Here is a 23,035-nt window from a genome sequence, read left to right as displayed (position 1 = left end):
GGTAAGAAGAGAAGTATAGATTGCCTCTCAAGCCAACTCCTTTGCCTTCTCCATTCCTTTCTTCCTTGGGAGGAAAAAAGTAGTCAAAAGGATCATCTTTTGAGGTTGAGTGTAAAAGACTGTAAAAGGCATTTGAATTTAGCAGTTAGAAAGTGAACAAAGTATTGATCATCAGTAAGATAGATTGTTAACTAACCGTATGTCTGCATTTGTGCTTCTTCATAAGAGTGGAGTGGAATTTTAAAATAAATTGAACCAGTTCAAGAGGAAAGCTTATATTACAAATTGTACCTTAACACTTTGAGTTTTAAAACTTAGACCAGATTTTTCATTTGTTTTTATGGGGTTAGCCATCTGATAAGTTAATAGACAAATTTGGAAGATATGTACTTATTTTAAAATTTGTTTTAAAATATAATTTTCTTCCTGTGAAATTGATTTTTTCAACCATATAAATATTTGGTTTCTTTCCATTCTTACATGTGTACTACTGCCTTTAGAAGGAAATGGTATTTTATACATTCATTTTCATATAAATATGAAGGAAATCTTTATATCAGATTTTCTGAAGAATGAATCAATATGTGTTTATGTCTCCTATATAAATTTGCCCTTAGTACTCGCTTTAGTGTTACTCAAAATGTCTAACTGAGCACTAATATATATCAAGAATGTTAAATCTAGTTTTACAATTTTTGAACCCCATGCAGGGGATTCTATTTTTATATGTATTTAGGTATGAAAGCCTGCTGTGACAGAAATTTTCATGGTAGCATTAGCCTTTCTGTTGTTTTCATGATACTTTAAGAAGAAAGTTTCCTCCTTTGTAAAATTTGCATATTATTACAAGTAAGTAAATAGATGTTTAGGCTTAATGCCATTTTAGCTCTTCAATGTTTAGAGGAAGACATTTCAAACTATCAGGCAAATAAAATATCAATGTTTCATTTTCTTTTTTTTAATGACCAAAAAGTATTCTGTATTTGCAATTTGTTCTTAGTTACTGAATCAGATGGATGGATTTGATACTTTACACAGAGTCAAAATGATCATGGCTACAAACAGACCAGACACATTGGATCCTGCTTTGTTGCGTCCAGGAAGATTAGATAGAAAAATACGTAAGTTAGCTATTTCCTTTTTAAAATATCTTCCTTTCTTTTCCTTATATGGTTCTTTTTTTCTTTAAACATTTTTTAAAATTAACAAACATTCATTAATTTCAGATATTGATTTGCCAAATGAACAAGCAAGATTAGACATTTTGAAGATTCATGCAGGTCCTATCACAAAACATGGGGAAATAGGTATGAAAATAACCTAAAGTTTAATTTTTCATATTTTGCAAATTAAAGTATTTTTTCAAGCAGGACCTTATTATTATATATCTAGATATAAATATAAAGATATATAGCCTAAAAAAAGATAAAAAATAAAGCCTCCTTTAACCTCAATTTACCTTTGAGTATTATAAATATGTAAATTTCCATCATTTTTCTTTTCCCTTAGCTCTCAGATTTTTCTTTATATAAATATGCTTATTGCTTATAATTCTTGACCTGTATCTTTTTTTCCCCTGGTAATTTGGCTAAAATTCTGTTACCAAATAACATAGGGTTACAACAAGGTCAAAGTCATATTAAACATTCTAGGCATACAAATGCAATAAAGAAAAAGATAGTTCCTGTTCTCAAGGAGTTTAATGGGGACAAAAGAAGACTGAAAAATGCCAAGGAGGGTGAAGGAAAACTACCCAATTTGGGGGGCATGGTGAAGAAGCCAAAGAAGTCCAAAACGATTCAGCCTGGTGGGAGAGGAGATGCCCAGTGCAATTCTTCATTCTTCCAAAGTTGATTCCCTATCCTATTCCCTATAAGATCATTAACTCCTTTTTCCCTAAGGGCCTCTCATTGTACCCTTTAAACTCATACTTTACTGAGAGAGACCTCCTTTTTTTTCTTTAGCATCTGATGAAGAGATAGTTCTGATCCCATCCCCTTGAATCTTCACTAGATTACCTCCTTCAAACCCCACCTCTCTTCCTTGTTAGTTTCTCTGTACCATCTTATTTATGCTGCCTATGAACATACTCAAGATTCCTTTCTCCTTAAAAATGTTCTCCAGATCCTTCCATCCACTCATGCTATTAACCTATATCCTGCCTTTTTGTCTTAGCCAAATTCCTAAGAAAAAACTGTATATCTGGCTTCTTATTTTCTCATTCTCTTTTAAACTCTTTGCAATCTGGTTTCCAACTTAAAACTAAATCTTTTTTCTCTAAAGTTAATAGTTATCTCTCAAGGTAAATCTAATTGCCTTTTCTTAGTCCTTTACCTTCTCAACTTCTCTGCATCATTTAACATTTTAGAACAATACCTCTATCATACTCTCATTCTTCTGAGTTTTCATGACATTCTTCTATTTCTCTGTCTGACTACTCAGTCTCTTTTATTGCCTCATTGTTCAATTATGCACCGTAATTGTTAGGGATCTGGTATCCTCTTTCTCTATAAGTTTTCTCTTGGTGATATTATCTCTCATGGATTTAGTAGTTGTCATCTTTTTTTTTTAAACCCTTACCTTCCGACTTAGAATCAATACTGTGTATTGGTTCCAAGGCAGAAGAGTGGTAAGGGCTAGGCAATGGGGGTGAAGTGACTTGCCCAGGGTCACACAGCTGGGAAGTGTCTGAGGTCAGATTTGAACCTAGGACCTCCCATCTCTAGGCCTGGCTCTCAATCCACTGAGCCACCTAGCTGCCCCTGTAGTTGTCATCTTGATACATATTACTCCTGATCTATATATCCAGTCTTAGTATCTAATAGTTCCACATCACTAACTTCCTGTTGGACATTTTAAACTAAACAATTCATATCATGTCTGAAACCTAAGTTAGTATATTTTTCCTGAAGCCTACCTTTCTGGTAATATATAAATATATAAATATAAATAAATATATATATATATATATATATATATATATATATATATATAAGTATATAAAATAATACCTTTCTGTCAATAGTACCACCATTCTTCCAATCCCCTAGGTTTATAACCTGGGTTTGGCCTCAGCTTCTTACTCTTCCTCACACATATTCAATCATTTTCAAATCTTACCATATCTTAACAGCATTTTTTGCTCACACAGTCACCAATTTGAATAGGTCTTATCACCTCACCTTAATTCAGTGCTCTCCTAATTGAGTTCCCTGTCTCAAATCTCTTCTCATGCCATCCTCTATACAGCTGCTTAAAGTGATTGTTTCTGAAGTGTAGGTCTGATCATGTTATTTTCCCTTCAACATCCCCTTCGCCAGTTAAGACTTCATTGATTAAAGTATCACAACTATTTAACAAATTCCTGTAATTAGACTTTTAGAACATTAGTAGTTTTTGCATTTATAGTCAGTTCTCCTATAATTTGACATCTGTGTTTCCCCAAAAAAAACTCTGCTCAGTAAAACCGTGCAGTAAAAACCGCAAAGCTTATCGGAAAAATGGGACATGGGGAGCAATGCTTAAAAAAACTTCCATCAGTGACATAAAGTTAGGAACCTTATAACAGTAATACAAGTTCATACTAATGAAATGGTTAAGAAATGTATAACTACAAAATGGACAATGATCACATCTAGCCTCAGAGTGTTTTTCAGACTTCATCGCAGGCTACAGGAGCAAGTAAGCAGGAGCAGGCCTGCAACTCCAGAGCCACTGGAAATGGGGTGGACCTAAGCCTTCTCTCAGCCTACTGCACCAGAAGATATAAAATAAATAGGACACTCAAGATGATCTTGAAAAAGACTTCAATTGTAGAGAAGTGCAGCTTTTGAATTGTATTGAAGTGATGTTTGCATTCTCTCATTTTTCATGAGGAAGGAATCTTGCAGAAGCAAACTTGAAATTTGAATTATGCTCAGAATGTTCCCTAACATCCCAATTGTATTGGAACAAATTCTCATTTTCAAAACAACTCATTTTTTAGACAATAGAAAAATTGACTGTACTGATATGAAAATATTTGAACAGAAAACTCTTGGTCTTGGAATAAATTTTATCCCAATTAAGAGTTAAACATAAATGTCTTTGACTATCGTGATATTAAATAGGAATTGTCAATTTTCTCCAAGTCTACCCAGAAATAACACAGTTACCAGTGGGCATAGAACATTCCTGAGTTGCTGTTGAGCAGTTATTATTATCTATGTAGCCATCCTTCATCTCTGTCAAGTCCCTCAGTTGTACTAAGAAAGTTCTTGGCTCTTTTACCTCTCATGTGTAACTAGGATCACTGAGAAGCTGTACAAATCAATATATTGAAATGAGTTATGTTTATGAAAGTTACTTTATTTTCTCATTTAAAACCTCAGTTATTGTTGATCTGCATTTTAAAAATTGGTATCCAAGATAAAAACTTGTTCATTTTCAATATTCTTATGGCATGTTAATAAAAATGACAAACCTACCCTAATTTCAAAAGAGGAATTTCAGTCTAACTTTTCAGAATTGGGATCAGATGTAATATAATCTTAATTTCCAGTATTCTTTATGACTAGATTATGAAGCAATTGTGAAGCTCTCAGATGGCTTTAATGGAGCAGATCTGAGAAATGTTTGCACTGAAGCAGGTAAGAGATTTCTTCAGATTGCATTATCTTCTGTTTTTGTAATGATAAAAGTATGAATTCTTGCAATTTCAGTGGGCAGAACATTAGGTTAGAAAATGATAAATTGCATTTTAAGTTTATAAATTTAAATGTAAAATTTCAGTAAATACTGGTTATATTAGATGATCCTATTTTTATTTCTAGCATTGACTTGCCTTATGACCCCATTTTCACTCTACCCATTGTTTTTGTCCTACCACTTTTGTTTTTAAAATGTTAATTATTTCATAAGATCTTTAAGAAAATTAATAAATATATGATACCTCTGTGTGAAGAAGTTCTTGCTAAATTGTCAAAGGTTGAGGAGTTTAGTAGTGAGAGGTAAGAAAATAAAGTTAGTATATGTGGTAAAGACTGATAGAGAAGGTGGTAGGCAACAGAAAGTTTTTTATGGGTAAGATAGAGCTGAGGATGTCAATAAGAAACTAGGAAAGAAATTCAAGAATAGTGGGGAAATAGTTGCATGGTTGAAGCTAGAAGAACACAAATCCGCTACAGAAACCTCAGTAAGTCCCTAAAAATGTACCAGAGATGCAGTGATGCAGAAAACCAAAAAGAAACAGCTATAATTTTAAGCTCATCTGCCTAATCTAGGGCTAAATAAAAAGACTGGTACAATCCTCCAAAAATCTAAGAGATAAACCTGTAAGAAAAGAATAACTACAATAACATGTCCAACTAAAGCCTCAGAGAAAAACAAATGATCTTTCCACAAGGACTATAAGTACTAGAAGAAATAAATCAAGAGATACAAAGAGCAGAAAGCTACTATCATATAAAAAGGGGAAGTTTGGAAAATGTTATTCCAGAGGCAATAGAGGCTCCCCATCAAGAATAATTTACCCTCAAAAACAAGAAAATTTTACAGGGAAGTATGAACCTTTAATTAAATTGAGTATATCCAAATATTCCTGATGCAATGGCCAGATATGAGTAGAGATTTTGAAATGAAGTAATCAAGTACGTAAGGTAAACTATGCATTGGTTAATTGAAAGGTATCAATAATGATAAATTGTTTATATTACAGTAGGTGGGAAATGTCTTCTCAGATCCTTAATATCTTGAAGGGTCAGAGAAAGGTAAATAAAGTAATAGTCCTGGGAGTGTTTTTGTTCTTTTTCAATGTCCTTAGGGAGAAAAATGGAAGATCTATGGGGACTGCAGAGGAAAAGAGGACAGATCTCATTATTTCACATAATAGATATACATGTGATAAGAGAGTATACAATAGCAGCTAGATGGGTTAGTGGATTGAGAGTCAGGTCTAGAGACAGGTCCTGTATTCAAATGTGATTTCCTAGCAGTATGACCCTGGGAAAGTCACTTAACCCCAGTTGATGAGGTCTTAGACACTTACTGGCTATATGGCCAAGACCATGTCTTTTGACTTGGCTTTTGCCTACTTCTGTCTGCTTCAGTTTCCTCATTTGTAAAATGGGAATAATAATTGCACCTACCTCCAAGGAGGTGCGGTGTGAGGATTAAGTGAGAGAACATTTGTAAATTGCTTTGCAGACCTTAAAGTGTTGTGTATAAATGTTGTTATTTTTATGGTAAGGACGATGATGATGATAATGATAGGATAAGATCAATGATGGAAAGATCCATAAGCAAAACAAATTCCAATGAAAAAGAGTTGTTTTAAAAAGAAAGTAAAAACCTTCTATTAGGGTTGGGAGATGGTACAAGGATGATAGAGGAGACTCTGGTGAAATAGATTGCTTCAATTATAGATCACTAGTGTTGAGCATCTTTTACCACCTTTTTCTTTATAAACAAGGTAGGATGGAGGGAAATACACAATTATCTTAAAAGTCCTAAAGCTATAAACACGAATAGGGAGACCTATCTGAGATGGAAGGAAATACAATGGATTAGAAAGCACAATCTAATACTATATATACAATAAACACACTCGAGACAAAGGTGCATACAAGAGTGGACCAGATTCATGCTTCAGTTGAACTTTAAAAAGGGGGTGGTGAAGGTATTGAGGGGTGGTAGTATAGGACACTCAACCTATTTGGACTTAAGTTTATTCTGTTGTAAAATGTGAGCATTGGAGTATATGACTTCTAAGGTATTTGTTTCGGCTCTCTTTCTGACTTACAATCATATAGCTAGTAAGTGTCAAATCCAGGATTGAAACACAACTTTCCTGACTACAAGCGCAACAGTTTTTTTATTGTAGGGTTAATTTTGTTTAAAAATATTGCTCAGCTAAAGCACTCCCAAATTTTGCCTATCATGAAAATACATGCACAACTAAGAAACATTGTATTCTCCTGTTGTGGTAAAAACTATTATTTTTATTTTTTCACTTTTTATGGTAAAAACAATATAAAAATGTATTATATAATGAGCCTTATGCAAATGAACACAAATTAATCAGAAGTACTCTTTTGATTTTGACATGAAAATACTTTTGTTTAAACTATGGTCATTTATAGTAAATGAAGTATTAAGTAAATAAAATTTTAAAACTTCAGTTTCTTCCATCAGTGAAAAATTTAACTGGGCTGCTCACAAATAGAATTGATTGATTTTCAACTTGTAAAGTTTCAGATAATCATTTAAATTGCCGATAGGAAGAAGCAATGAAGAAACTAGAAAGGCCACCAGTTAAGTAATTAGTCCTAGAATAATGCAAAGCCTTTAGGAGTAGAAAAACATGATTTTTTAAAATTCAAAAATAAAAATAACATTGAAAATGTTCATTGAAAATGAAGTAAGATTTCACATTGTATGGCCTGTAAATAATGAATTCAGGCACGTGGAGCAGTAAAATATTTATCTTACTAAGTAGTTTAATCTTTTGTTTCATGGAATGTTATTCATAGTTCTAACTTTAATTGGGCAAATCATATGCCTATTGGTGGTAATCAAGCTAATCATTTGAGTCTTCATTGGATAAAACTCAAATAGCATTTGACCTGTACAGTGAGGAGCTTGTATTAGATGACCTGAGTTTCCTTTTGGCTTCCAAGATTTTGTAAAAATGCTTATTATATTGCATATCCCAACTGATAATGAATGATAAAAGGATATAAACTCAAAATTTTCAAAAGAAAACATTCAGGCTATCAATACTCATATGAAATGTTCAAAATCACTAATAATTTTAGAAATGCAAATTAAAACAACTCAGACCATCAGATTGGCAGTTTTCCAAAAAAGGAAAATAACAATGCTGGAGGGTCTGTGGGAAAACATTCATGCATTGTTGATTTATCTCTGAATGGTCCAACCATTTTTGAAAACAATTTGGGACTATGGCACACAAATTGTGCATACCCTTTGTCTTAACATAGTTATACCACTACTAGTTCTGTTTTCTGAATGCATAAAAGGACTCACATGTACAAAATATTTATAGTATCTCTTTTTGCAGTGGCAAAAAATTGGAAATTCTGGGGGTACCCATCAGTTGAGAAATGGTTAAACAAATTATGGTATATTGATGTGATAGTATACTAATGTGCAGAAAGAAATAATAAAGGGGGATGATGGGAAACCCAGGAAGATTTGTATGAGCTGATTTATATGATGTACATAATATAATAACAGTATTATAAAGACAGCCTTGAAATAGTTGTGAATTTTGGTCTTGATAGAACTTGTTTTTTTCCATCATGATCTATACAACAATTTGTTTCATTTGGTGTTTTGAACAGGAATTTTCTTTGTTTTTATTCCCTTGCTTTTTTTATGGGAGAGGAGAAAGAGAAAAGGTAGACTTTTCTTGATTTAAAGAAGAGTTTTTAACTTTGAAATTTTTTGGCATTTTATGACAAAAAAGTAAATATAAAAATGAAATAACTTATAATTGAATGATTAATTATGTTACTTTATTCTTCACAGGTATGTTTGCAATTCGTGCTGATCATGATTTTGTAGTACAGGAAGATTTCATGAAAGCAGTCAGAAAAGTGGCTGATTCTAAGAAGCTGGAATCTAAACTAGATTATAAACCTGTTTAAGTTATACTTCATGAAAGATATTAGCATAATATAAAAATAAAGTTGAGGAAAACAATGTATGTATTGGATATGAGCTCATTAAACGCATATTACATATAAAGTAATAATTCATTAGTTCTCTGTACAATACTGCCACAAAAGATTATACATTTGTCAGTGTTGCACTTATTGCAGTAAATTAAATTAGATGAATTGGATAAAGTTTTTTTAAAATAGTTAATGTTGAGCAATTTATAAAACATTAAAATTCAAGCTTTAGGTCTCAGTTTTAAAAGAACATTTATTAATGACATTTTATATTATTTCACTTGTTCTCTTCATCCCAAAAAGTTGAATAAAATTTGTTTGATTCAATCCTCTTACATAGGCTTGGCCACGAGTACATTTGTCACAGTTTTGGGGGATCTTTGTTAAGATTTATATATGGAAGCCCAGCTCAATTTCCTTGATTTTGATGGATTTAAAAAGTTGATTTTTTTTTTAAATCCTTTCAGTAATCATGGATTCTTATTTACATTATAATGCATTATTTTGCCTCTCAAATCAGCTGGTTTGTGTATCCTTCCATTGATTTTTTTTTTTACTATCTACTCGACATTGGGGAAAAGGCATTGTTTTGATTATTTTCCCCTCTTTCCCCCCACTGAGATTAAAAGTTGTTTTGTTTTCTAGTAGTTGGACTGTGGAAAATTTTAGTACTTTGATTGTACCTGAATGTAATACAGTCTGCTAATTGAACACACTTAAACTTGTGTAGAAAATACTTTTTGGCCCGAAAAGACTTTTTCTGTACATTTTCTCCCCATTATAAAACATTAAAAGCTATAAGGAAATATGTCACTTGACACTGATTGAAGGTGCTGTGGCTTAAGAAGGGAAAGTAGTGATAATTTTAGTTTGATCATTAGTTTATTATAATCATTTCAACCCTGCAGTTTTACTGAAACTAAATCAGCTTTCAAACATTAGCTGGTTGTTGCCCTTTTTTAAAAAAGCTCTAAAGTCCTTTCTAGCACTTATTCTATGATCTGATCACAGCTTCTACACATACATAGTGGCAGAAAGGGTAGAAAACAGATTGGAACTGCTTAAACTGCAAACCACTTAACGGTTTTATAGATATATTTCCTAAAACAAATCATTTGTATTCCTGATACTGTATTGATGGTAATTCATTTAATTAAAATAAATACTTGTGTTCGGTGCAATGTCTTTAAGGCCCTACTCATCCAAAGGCTAGAGTTTCCTTAAAAGGTAGAGTCTTTCCTTAAGCTTCTGACCTCAAATCATCGTGAGCCACACAGAGGCTTAATTTAGCTTAAATTAATCAGTTCTGTTTCCTTATTGAATATCCTTTTCCTGCTCTGAATTTCCTTCAGCTAAGACTAATTGTCAGATGTTTTTGCAAGCGTCTTATTTTACTACAATCTTAAACCTAAGTGACTAGATTAACCGGAGTCCTGGTGTATTTTATGTGTGAATGAATGAAAATATATTAAGTATTGTTTATTATGTAGTGATACAAATTGTAAAACTAATACAATCTTTTGTCAGAGAATACATAAATTCAGCTTCAGGTTGAAAGGTCATGAAGTCCCAAGTGGAGTCTTAGTTAATTGAACTGACTGCCTGGGGACTGCAGAGAAAAGAAGCTGGGTAGATGTATAAGGATGTACAGGTTTAGATGCAGTGGTAGGGTAAGTGGTAAGGCTAACTGCTTCTCCATTTCATCAGAAGAAATAAGACTTTACTCCCATATTCAAATTCTTTGAGTCAAACAGCCTTAGTGAAAAGGGATGACAAGAGAGCAAGGTATCCATGACAATGGCTGTTCTTACCAGTGCTGTATTATCCCCAATTCTGGGGCAGCCTTGGGGCTAGAGTTGTCTGGGAGGGGGTAGGATTAGAGTGCCTCTTGATGTTGGGCCTTTTTACCATTAGAATGGGTTTTGAGACTGACCTCAGGTCATTCTGGATATGTATAAATACATTCTTAAAATTGCATTTTTTTCCCCTGCTGCAGTTTATTCTCTAAAAGTTTTAAATTTTACTTAAAATCTGTTAAATCACCCCTTTAATCAGATGTTCTTTGTGAGTTAGCCATTTTAAAAAGATTTTGACCATTTATCCAATGATGTCATAGCTATTTAATGTTTTGGTAACTTTTTATTATCTCAGTATTATTTTCTAGTTAAAACTTTAGGAAAAGATCAAGTATCCTTTATTACTAGTTTAATGTTGTGCAAGTCACTCTTGGACTCCTTTCTGGAAAATATCATGAGTGGACTAAATGACCTCTATTTCAGTTCTAATATTCTAATATTCTTTGCAAATATAAACTGACTTGCTGTAGTCTTAATATTTTTTCTCTGTTAAATTACTTGCTACCCTTGTCTGTAACTGAGGGAAATAGGATTTAATTTTTCTTTAGTCATTTTGGTTAATGAATTTTTATTTATTATATTATATTATTATATATATATTATAATTTTATATTTAACAAAAAAGGCAGAAAAGATATAGGCATGATAGGAAAAAAATGTTGATCAGGAATCGGACCAGAAGTAGTCACAAAACTGCAAGGCCTCAAGGGCCACTTCATAATGAAATCTGAGATTAGAAAATGTGCAACATTTGCAAATTAGCATTGGGTTTACCTTGGCTGCAGTTCCCTAAACCCTTTCCTCAAAATTATACTGACCCTTACTTTATGCTAGATTTTTTTTAAACTAGAAAATTTGATGTTATATGACATCCAAGTAGTGTGGATTTATTTTTGGGAGATGTACAGTTTTGGCCTATTTCATTTTTGTAGTGAGCTGATAGAGGAACTTCATTTACCAAAGTAGATCAGGCACCTACTTCGAAATATATGGTCTTAGTTGTTTGATGCCTTTGAAACTATAACTGGCATGTCCTAGGTTCATAAAGACAGTATGTGTTTAAGAGATGGTTCAGGCCAGCCCTCTCCTCTACACCATGCTGCCAATGCTAACGTTAATAAAAATGCGTTAGGGGTTTCTTTTTTTGACTCATGGAAACACTGGAATGCCCTTTTCATAAATGTAAACACAAAGCCGGAGGCATATGATGCCATCAGCACAAAGGAGAAGGACATTATTAAAGATATCAAGATTCACCTTAAATTGCCTCAATTTTCCCATTTGTTAGGGGTCATTCTGTGGTGTGGCATTTTAACAAATGGCCAGCTATTCGGATGACCACCTTCTATACACAAAGCAATTACGTAAACGGAACTTCCGTATTCCTTGGCTGAGAAGTGGGATCTAACCCGGCCTAGCTTTGTCTGAGACCTATTTCCTGAGTCCAGTGGCTAGACAGCAGCAACAGATGCAGCACGCGGCAAGAGGAAGTGCCCGCGTCTTTACGTCAGCTCCGCTGGCTGAACCAGGGGAGGGGCGTGGCCACGGCCAGCGCAGTGACACTTGACGGCAGGAGGGTAGGGCAATCCTTTACGTGGTCCCGCGTTGGTTGGGTCGGAGGAGGGAGGGCGTAGGGAGGTCTAGTGCTCCTCCTTGGCCCGGGTGAACTGAACCGTACTGCTTAGGAGTGCGAGAGGCTGAAGGGGCGGGGTGGGGGTGAAGAACAGCATGGCGGCGGAGCACGAGCCACCCAACGCTCAGCTGCCCCGCCGTAGCCGCCACCGGAGTCGCCGGGAATTAGTGGCCTTCGTGTGTCAGTAGCCAGCCTGCATCCCTCCTATCCCCGGCCCTCTTATCTGCCACAGCTGCCGCTTGCAGTCCCACAACTTGCCTGAGGGCTACGGGCCGGACCTCTAGCTGGCCCTCTAGACCACACCAACCAGCTGGCTGGGGCAATGGAGGACGTAAAGTTGGAGTTTCCCACTCTACCACAGTCCAAAGAAGATGCTGAGGTAAATCAGGCCCTGGGTAGTACCAGGCAGTCGCCTGCCCAGAGATAGGCCTTTCCCGCGTCATAGCCCGGCCTAGGGGCGGTCCCCATGGCCGCAGCCGGGTCCCGCCTCTGGAAAGGGGTCGCCTGTACTAACCTGGTCGTGAGGGTTTTGGAGGGAGGCCTGCCTCTGGGCTTGAAGCGAGGATCCATAGTTCGTTTCTTTCTGCGATGGGCCGAAGGGAGGGAGTCAAGGCATCCTAAGCTGTTTTGCCTGTTGTTGCCTGCATTCTGTAATGTTCTACGTTAGTTTTAGCTAGAAGAAGGTACCCTTGCCATGTAGTAGCCAGGCTAAGGATTTGACTTTTTTCCCCTCTTTTCCTTGAAATCCAGACTTAAGTTTTAGCTTGATTCTCCTGGGACAGGTGTTCCAAAGTTATCACCAAAGAGAAGACTCGGAGGACAGGATTTTGCAAGTATACTTGTAATTTTCCAAAGTTAGGTAGAATTCTGATTAGGGGAGGAGAGGAGGGAGAAAATTAAGACTTTCGATTCCATAATTTTTGGCTCTTTGAGATTAATATAGGGAGTAAAGTGACTTGAAACTATTTCAAATGCTTCCTTATCCTATACGTTTGTTTATGTTTACAATTTTGGTTGCTTGTTTATCTGTAGGTGAAATAAAATGACTTTAAATCTTGAACATATGGAGATAAATTTCTGGGTTTCAGAAGCACGAATGTATGGTGCTAGATAGAAATCTAATATTAATAATGATCAAAACCTTCCAAATCCACCCCCAAAGGTGTATTTGAGAAAAATAAATGAAAGAATTATTTCAAGATGAGCCTGAAAGGAAGCGTTTTGTTACTCAAAGGTGCCATCCTTTACACTCTGAAGGAGCCTGCTAATAGCGGTAATCTGCCCTCTTCTGTGGATCAGGAGCCCTGAAGGAAAGAAGTTACTCAAGAATGTCTCTTAGTAGAACCAAGTCTGGACTCTTCTGTATTAGAAGATTTCTTTTAAAGTTGAAATGTAATTTAAACAGTTCTGTCATGACAAAATCTGCCTTTTGATATTGGACCCACCACCACACATGTTGTTTCACTGCTACACATTGGAATTTCTTACTTAATATTCCTTAGTGATCTTCCTAAATAGAAAGACTTTGAAAAACAAGAGCTAAGTAAGCTTTACAGCATAGTTGTTTATAAGAACCTTTTACAAGATTAGCAAGAAAAGTGAATTAAATAAGTACTGCAAATTGGAGGAAGTTACTCTTAAAAACAGAAAGCAATACCATTTTTATATTGTATTTTTAAAAAATCATTAAAGCAATATAAAATTTATCTAATAATACTTATTTGGATGTTTACAGAGTGAGACTTCTCTGGTTGTCATATTGATTTATTTGCCTTACTATTTTTCATGGTAGGATGTTTGGACAAATACTATTTATGTCTAAGGTTTGAACTATCAAAATAACCAGCTAAATCCTCTTAAAGTATCTTGGAACTAAGGAAAGAAGTGTGAGGTCCGCTTGGTGTTTAGTTCACATCTGGCTTTTTGTGATCTCATTTGAAGTTTTCTTGACAAAGATACTGGAGTGTGTTTTTTTTCCCTAGCTCATTTTTCAGATGAGGAAATTGAGGTAAACAAAATTTAAGTGATTTGCCCAGGATCACACAGCTAATGTCTTGAGTTCAAATTTGAATCCAGGTTTTCTGACTTTAGGCCTGGCATTCTATCCACTATGCCATCTAGCCCTATAGGGGGTAGAATTCATGTGAAGTGATTGAGTCTTGCCCTAGGAATTGGTTGATGGCTCAAATTGACTCTATTTTGAGGAAACAAGCTTTATAAGGGAATGTAGTAACAGTGGTTATAGACTGTTAGCCAGCTAACATAGTAAGGTAAAGTAGGTAAGTAAAATAAGCCAAGCAAAGGTGAAAGGAAGAGAGAGAGAGAAAGTGTGAGAGTGATGTGTAGGGATTTTCAGGAATGTGTTTTAATCTTGTTTAGTTATTAAAGAACAGGTCATTTGTTTGGGCAGTTGTTGTCCTGTGTCTCCAATGTAACCACCCATTGTCCACTTTGGTCTTCTTGACTTTACCCTGGGTTCACTATTTGCTCACTGAGGAGGAGAGGGAACCTAAATAAAATGTAAATAGGATGCCAATGATATGTTAAATACCCTGGGGCAAGTTTAGGTCAAATGTTGCGCTTTTATGTGCAGACACTAAGGAAGGCAGTGAGTGTGGAAATTGAAAATTGTTTGAACCTAGTTCTGTGTGACTGGGGAACTAAATCACCTTTATTTGCTGTTCATAGACACAGCCAATGACCAAAGTTATATCTAAAGATTCTAAAGATTAATGCGAGGAATTTTCTCATAATTGTGAATTTGAGCAACTCATATGTCTTATGTGAAAAGTAGCCCCATTCTAATTAACTAGTTTATTTCTATGTTCTTTTGATTGTGTACAGTTTCTTGGAAGTGTTTGTGGGACATTTCAGCTCACATATTTCCTCACTCCAAATAACACAGGGGCAAAGGTCAGACTTCTGAAACTAATTTTTCCTGACAGTGGTAAAAGATCGGGAATGAGCATGGAATTCTGTATTACCAGGTGGGCCAGGGGTCATAACAAGGCTTCTTGGAATGGAAGGCAGGGTCCAGTGGTTGGAGGTATACTTGTAGCCACCACCTGAACTGGAACTGGGAAAGTCAAGAGGCCACAAATTTAACGAAGCAATTAAACAGGCAAGGACCAAATAGCAAAAGAAGCATTGTGTGTGAGGGAATATCACAGGTACAGGAGGGAAGGGAAGACTTAAGGAAGTCCCAGAAGGATACTGGGTTACCTAGCAGTTGGTAAGTTTCTCTCCATGGGACACAGTCCTAGAGAGATGGAAGATGGCATTTTGATTCCATTGTGGTATTCCAACATCTGTAAGGATAGAAATAAGAGAAGAGAACTAAGTGCACTGCATACTTAGTGTAGGAAAGAAAACAATTTGATAGTAGGCCAAGGTGTGACATACTTTCAAGGTTAGGTCAGGTGTGTCTAGGAGCAAGGCTTGGCACTTTGTCTGACACTGGTCAGCCTCCTGTAGGTCTTTTGTTTCAAGTACACTGGACCCCGTACAAGGTCTGAACCTCAAGGGGCAGCTTCCTTCAGTACCATGGCAGTGATTGCAACTGCTCCCAAACAGCTAGGCCACCCCTGAGCTACTGTGTCTAGCTGCTTAGAAAGGTAGGCTACAGGGCAGTTCCAAGATCTGCATAAGGACCTCTCCAGAATCGACAAGTTCATATAACAACTTGTAATGCTGGGTAGATGTAAAGTTGGCCTTTAAGGTATTGATGGTGGTTTGCTGATCAGGTCCTCAGTGCAGAGGCTTGGGAATCAGATCCTGTAGTTGTTTCATACAGTGGCTTGACAATTATGCCAAATTTAGGGATCCAGGTCCTGCAGAAGCCTGCCATATCTAGAAATATCCTAAATTTTGGAATTCCCCCCCACTGGGGCAGGGATGGAAAGTATAGCCTCCTTTCTTTCACTTAATAGGGATCAGGAAGTGGGAGTTAGTTCATGCCCTTGGTATTGGACCTTCTGTTAGCAAATCTGGACCTTTTTTATTGAGACTTTGGATCCCCTTTCAGAAAGTTTTGGGTCTTGACAGTGTCAGTATATGAAGACTCAAAAAGGTCAGGGCTGCAAAAAAGGATGTCATCTTCATATTGGATGGTCTGCTGTTGTTGAGGTATAAGTCCCTTAAGATCCTTTCGAAGGGCATTGTCAGATAGATGGAGGCTTTCCCTAAATCCTTATATTGTTGTGGGAGGGGGGTTGACTGGCTACACCCACTCCAAAAAAAAAAAAAGAACTGAGAGTCCTTGTATGTAAGAGAACACAAAAACAGATAACCTTGAGGTCTAAAGTTGTGACTGCAGGGATCTGGGCTAGTATTGTGTAGAGATGGATAGTGATTATAGCCTCAATTGATAGCCCTTAAATTCTGAACCATCCAATATCCCGACCCTCCCTTTTTTTTTTTTTAGAGGGAGGATGGGCATGTCACCAGGAGAGAGGATAGATACCAGAAGCCTATGCTGAAGAAACTTGTCTTTCAAAGGCTATAGTCCTGCTTTTGCCTCTGAGTAGATATAGTATTACATCCTATGCAGGAACTTGCTAAGATCTTTCATATGGACAATCATGAGATCTGCATGGGTTGCCCTTTTAGAGACCCCCATGTCCTAGACTTGGTGATTGATCTTCTCCCATACAGAGGTGGGAATGTGGAGGGGTCTGCTTAAAGGCTCATCAAAGAGTGTGATGGTGCCAGCATAGGAGGAACCTCCAACAAGGCTGAATTGTGTTCCTCTTTTTAGCATAATGTCTCTTCCTATCAAAGGGGACTGGGCAGGAAGGATTACCAAAAAGCTAGCAGAAGCATGGATGGTTTCTAAATACCTTTTCTTGTGCTCCTTGATCCCAACTATGTGATGCCTAGAGGGTCTAGTGGGATCTGACAACTGAGGTAGGAGAGAGTAAGTGACTCGCTCCTATATCTATGAGATGATACACTTTTCTGCCACACTGGAGGGCAGGGAATTGGTTTGTGACTTGACCCTTCTGGGCAGTCCTGTTTCCAATGGCCATTCTATCCACAAGTGGGATAGGTCCTAGGTGGATTCCACTTTGATAGGCAGTTTCTGGACCAGTGACCCTTTTTACCAAGCTTGAAGCATGAGCTAGTTAGTCTCTCAGGGATTTCCTTCTTGGTTGGTAGAGATGCCAGCTGCAATCTTCTGAGCCTGTTCTTTGTTATAGGCTCAAACCTCTCAGTTCTCCTCAGCCTCTGCCAGATCCCTGTGTTAAGAACTTTAAAGGCCACATCAAGCAGTTGGGATGGGGGGGGAGTGAGGTCCAAGGTCCCATGTCTAGCTTTTGTAGTTTCCTGTGGATATCTCAGGTAAGCTGTCCAGTAAAATGCATAATAAGGATAATAACGCCCTGGTATTTCAAATCTATATTTGTGTACCTTTTTTATGGCTTCTACCAGCCTGCTCTAAAACAGGACTGGATTTTCTTTCTCACCCTGGGTAACTTTCTTAGTTTCTTCATAATTAACCTGCTTCATCCTTACCTGTTGCATTCCTTCAATCGGGTTAAGATTAAGTAATCTTGTGGTCTCTTTTTTTTCTCCATCTTGATTTGATTGATGATCCCAATAGGGGTCAGCCACTGGAATGGCAACAACCACCACTGGAAATCTGTCTTTTGCATTTATTTCAGCTATGTCATCCCCCACTTTCTGGGCTAGTTCCAAAATAATGAAATCTAAGTCAAACTGCAATCCCACTGACTTAAACCCCTCTAGGAACTTGGTGGGACCCTCAGAAAACCTTCCAAATTTCTCCTTGATCTAGGAGAACATGGAGAAGGGGACCTGAACATGTACCTCTCCTCTCCTATTGTCACCTCTCTGAAAGGTACAAAGGGTCTTGAGCCAGAGTTTAGCATTGGACATAGTATGGTAAGGACTGGGTAGCACTGACTGTGGGAGTGATATAGAGTAGAGAAGGGATTGCCTGAGTGAGGAGGCTATGGCTGACAGGGAGGATATTGCTGGAGGGTTCAGGAGGGATTCATCTAGGAGATTGGGGGTGGGTGGGTGGGGTGGAGTGTTGTCTGGGAAGAAAACCATCCTGGCAACGTACATCCCGCATTGTTCTCTTGAGTTTTGAGTCCTATGCTAGTGTCATGAAGGTTAGAATGTAAGAGATTTCTGTCTATTTCCTCTTCCTCTTTCAAAAGAAATCTAATTGAAGGAAAGTATCACAAGTTAGGGTCCCATTTACCTTCCATACTCCAAATTCTAGGAGATATTGCAGCCATGCATTCTTTCTTAGATATTGCAGATTCAGCTTTTTCTAGTTAAAAAGGAGTCAACCCAGTGGGTTGTCCTGTGGGATTGAAGAAGCCTGACCTGAAGTGAAAGATAGGGAGATGGGTACAGGGACTGTTTGCCAAGGCCCCCAAAACAGGAAATAGTGGAAGGGAAGTAGGAAAAAACCCCAGGCACAGCAGCAGAATGAGTTCTGCCTAGCCTGAAAATGGGCATAAAAGCAGTCTGCCCTGGCCCCAGCCGCAGCAATGGACAGATTCTTGCTGTGGCGCCAAACTCAGAATTCCAAGTGTCCCCCACTGGTCAGAACTCATCTGCTGTAAAGACCTATCCCAGTGTTTCATCTAAGCTCTAGTACTCAGAGAAGAATGGAAAAAGCCTTAAAGCAAGGACTGGAGCTGGAGGAGCTGGGGCAAGTTTACCTTGCAATGGAGCTTCCCTTGTTGGGTGGAGATATTTGGAGATAAGGGCTACGGGGAAGAGACTACTAGAAATATATAACATTTTTATTATCAGTGATCTTGTATAAAAGCATAGATCTCATCAGATTTATTGATGATACACAATTGTGAGATATAACAGGATCCAAAAGAATCTTGGCAGGATTCAACATTGCACATAGAATCTAATAAGTTTAAATTCCTTAGGGATAAATGTAAAATCTTACCATTGAGTGCCAAAAATTTTATTTCACAAGTCAAAGAATGGGAAGATATGGTAAGATAATGCTTATTTTGAAGAAGATCTGGGAATTTAGTGGATAGTGAGTTCATTGAGTCCAGTGGGCGGGGGGTGGGGGGGGAACTAATTTGATCTTGCATTGAAGATTATAGCTTCCAGGAATAGGGAGGTGATGATCCCAGTCTTCTCTCTCCTGTCAGAAGACTTTGTCTGAAAGATTGTGTTCAGTTCTGGACACTATAGTTTGATAAAGGATAACATTAAACTAGAAAGTGTCAGAGAATGGGCAATCAGGGTGGTAGTCTTGAGATCATGTAATATGAATTAAAGGAACCTGGCATGTTATAGCTTAGAGAAGAGAATACTCAGGAGATATGATAGCTGTTTTTGAGTATTTCTAGGGGTATCTTCTACAGGTGGAATTGACCCCAGAGGGCAGAACTTGAAATGAGAGGAAGTTGCAAAGAGATCAGTATAGATACCAAAAAAAAAAAATCTTCCTATTTAGAACTGTCCAAAAGTACCTTGTATTACTTAGAGAGGTGACTGTTTTGCCCTTCTTGGAGGTCTCTAGGCAGAGGTTAGATTACGAATTGTCTGGTTGTGTTGAGGATTCCTTTCCTGTGTGGATTAGACTAGGTCTCTGCTGAGGACCCTTTCAACTAAAATTCTATAATTTTGCAATATTTATCTTAGAAACTACATATAAAAATCCATCAGAAAGTTATACAAAAAGGAAAATAGTTGAACAGAATTGCTCAGTATGCTGAATTATCTTTGGTAATTCCTGGATGAGAATATGAAATGTAGCCTTTTCAAAAATTGATAGTGTTAGAGTGTAAGGAGCCATGAATTTAAAAATGCAAGTATAATAAAAGACCATATGAATAATTTTAAAAAAAGGAAATAATGAGCAAAAGATGCTAGTCTAATAAAACCCCAAGCAGTAATTGGGTCAAAGCAAGAATTATAAATACAGCAAACATTTATGGTCAAAATAATATTAGTAAAACAACATATCAAAGCTTTTGGGATCTCACCAAAGGGATCTTCAGAAAATTTGCATGTCTTTGAAAAGTCTTATTATTTGGATTTTTTTAATGCTATGAATATTTAAGCTGATTCCTTTAATCCTCAAATAGTCAAGTCAAGTAGCTTAAAATCATAGCTCAAATGGCTGTTTAAGGAAACAACCACTCTCATAGTTAAGTACCATGAGTACTACCTGGTGACTAATAATGTACTACAATTTGCTAAGTAACAAAGGATATTCAGTGTGGTGAGTAGCAGGGATTTAATGTATCTACTTTCAGCCTGATTTCTGAAGAAGCCAATGTCAGCATCTCTCAGATGGGTTAGGTGTGTGGTGCATTAGCCACATAGGGGTACAGGGGATTTGTAAACTAACAGTGATAGGACACTGGCAGATTTTTCAACAAAACCTTGTTGGAATACCCCATACTGCCCTGGCTCATTAAACTGGCTCATTTTACCAAAAGGAATAGTGTATATGAATTAACAAATGCAAATTAAAATAGTCTTTGTTTCCTTTCACTATATGAAATTTAGCAAAAATTAAAAAAATACAATAAACTGTGTTGGAGAGACTTGATTCACTCACTATTGTTGGAGTTGTGAAGTAATTCAGCTGTTTTGGACGAGTTTGGACTTAATGGGCAGTGACCCTTTCATTATCCTTCCTAAAATTTGGCACCCAGAAGAGATGGCCTGACCAAAGCAGAGTACGAGACTATCACCTCCCTAGTACTGGACACCGTCCTCAAGTCTATTATTGCAAGCCAATATTTCATAATCAATATAAATATGTTTCTAATAATCTTAATGTGTAACAGGAATTTTTTAACAATTACATGATATTTTACAACTTTTTGGCCTTTTTAAAAAGTAGGGAAATTTTTAAATTTAACTTGTGATTTCTATGTGTTTTTAAGGATTGGACCTATCCCATGAGGCGAGAGATGCAGGTATGCTATTAACATTTAGTCCATTTAATTGTTATTTAGTTTAGTTTGTAGTTTTGTCATGTAAATGCATTAATTATCCTGTAAGAATGGCAAGGGGGTTCTCCGAACTGCCACCTCTATGCCTGTCCATCAAAACACAGGTTCTGCTCTTACAATCCCTATTCTTAAAGTAAATATATCTGGCCAGCAGAATTGAGAGTAAATGCTGCTCTGCTTAGAATATAGACCAAAATACTGTAGTATGACAATATCTTGGGGGGATGTAGTTTGAAAATAAGCCTGTTGATGTCATCTTGACCTAGTATTAGAAAATAGACTTGAAATTCAGTTCCAGATTTTGTTGTCTAATTTGTATGAACTTAAATCAGTTCTATAAAATGAGAATAGTATTTTTGTAACCATTTGAATATTAGATCATATATTCAACTAGCGGAGTTGACTTTAGAATCTAACAGTTTGTTATGCCTAGTTTCTCATGGGAAAATACCAAACATATGGAATTGAAATTTTTTGATATAAAAAAATTAAGTTATTGACTAGCCTTTCTACATATTGGGAAGCATGCATTATAGGACACAGTCAATTTAAACTTGCTTTAACTTTAAAACGAAAAACCCATACCTTGCATCTTAGAATCAATACTGTATATTGGTTCCAAGCTAGAAGAGTGGTAAGAGCTAGGCAATGGAGGTTAAGTGACTTGCCCAGGATCACATGGCTAGGAAGTGTCTGAGACCAGATGTGAACCCAGGACCTTCTGCCTCAATGCACTGAGCCACCGAGCTACCCCTTCCCCCCTTTTCATTTTTTAGTACAAATATTAATGATATTTAATAGCACTGAACTGCTATATCACAAAATTAGGTACTGTTGTTTAACACATAACCAGTGTGAAAATTCTTCTAGTTTTTTAAAATAAATTGTTTGCTCTTATCAAGTCTCTGACTTATTGAGTTTATTTAGAATGCATATCTGTATTTTAATATCAACATTTTATGATACTGCTTTGAATTTAGTCTCAGAAGATACAATTTTTATATCAAATATTAAATTTATGGTGCTTTTGTTAAATATACAGTAGTCGCTATTCCTGTTAACACCTTATCTTTTAATGCTTTTGAATTGGTTCAAAAGGTAGTTTGTTTTTTCTTCCTCCAATTTTATCATAGAACTTAGCAAGGAATGGAGGATGAGAGGATATGAGAATACAGATAGAACAGTATTCTTAAAAAATGGCCATTTCTAATGTTTTCATTAGAACTATTCATTTAAATGAATTCTGAAATGTAGTTCATAAAGTAAGGTTTTTAAGTCTGTTTTAAAATGTTTATATCTTTAATTTTAGCATCTAGCATACATTTACATTACTTGTTTCAGCTGTTGGCTCTTCTAAATAACAAGAAGCTTTGAAATTATTTTATACTTCCATGAAAACTCCCTTTCAAATCAGTGAACATAATATAAAACACTGGGATTTAATGTAAAGAACATTGAATTGGAAGTCAGACTGAATTTTAATTTAGTCTTTGCAACTGTATCTTTGGGCAAGTCATTTCTTCTCTCCTGACTTCTTTATTTCTTTATATTTAAAGCAGTTGGATTAGTTGATCTCTAGGGGTTTCTTTTCTGTCCTAAACTTTAATCAAGGTTTGTGGGTTTAAGTTGATAATTGTAAATGATTCATTTTTCTTTTAGGAAATCTTACCTGGATTATTTTTGGGCCCATATTCTTCAGCTATGAAAAGCAAGGTATGACTTTTTAAGTAAAATTTTCTATTGCATGTTATCTGAAGAACAAAGGAAATCTTTTGTAGAGTGGGACCTGTAGAGATAGTACTTATTATACAGGCTATCTCAAAAAGTTTGTTTACTTTTAAACTTACTAAACTATAATTTTATATAAGCTATATACAAAATCTGAATCAATTT

At 36.3% G+C, this 23,035-nt stretch overlaps 2 protein-coding genes across 3 annotated transcripts in view; both read left to right on the top strand.

Annotated features, from left to right (window-relative positions):
- The window catches only part of PSMC6 (proteasome 26S subunit, ATPase 6), a 35,901-nt gene extending 26,891 nt beyond the window's left edge, over positions 1 to 9,010 (top strand). For both annotated transcript variants that reach the window (XM_056811090.1, XM_001365010.5), the window contains 4 exons: positions 1,001 to 1,121; positions 1,227 to 1,307; positions 4,557 to 4,628; positions 8,530 to 9,010. In XM_056811090.1, the coding sequence (XP_056667068.1) occupies positions 1,001 to 1,121; positions 1,227 to 1,307; positions 4,557 to 4,628; positions 8,530 to 8,648 (393 nt within the window). In that variant the 3' untranslated portion in view covers positions 8,649 to 9,010. The remainder of the gene's footprint in view (positions 1 to 1,000; positions 1,122 to 1,226; positions 1,308 to 4,556; positions 4,629 to 8,529) is intronic.
- Positions 9,011 to 12,067: 3,057 nt separating this feature from the next.
- STYX (serine/threonine/tyrosine interacting protein) overlaps positions 12,068 to 23,035 on the top strand; it is a 37,108-nt gene continuing 26,140 nt past the window's right edge. The window contains exons 1-3 of the mRNA XM_007473347.3: positions 12,068 to 12,543; positions 21,074 to 21,106; positions 22,802 to 22,855. Coding sequence (XP_007473409.1) covers positions 12,487 to 12,543; positions 21,074 to 21,106; positions 22,802 to 22,855 — 144 coding nt within the window. The 5' untranslated portion in view covers positions 12,068 to 12,486. The remainder of the gene's footprint in view (positions 12,544 to 21,073; positions 21,107 to 22,801; positions 22,856 to 23,035) is intronic.

The sequence above is a fragment of the Monodelphis domestica genome, chromosome 1 (genome assembly GCF_027887165.1).
Source record: "Monodelphis domestica isolate mMonDom1 chromosome 1, mMonDom1.pri, whole genome shotgun sequence".
In the NCBI taxonomy this organism is placed as follows: Eukaryota; Metazoa; Chordata; class Mammalia; order Didelphimorphia; family Didelphidae; genus Monodelphis; species Monodelphis domestica.
This window is presented reverse-complemented; position numbering and strand designations above follow the sequence as displayed.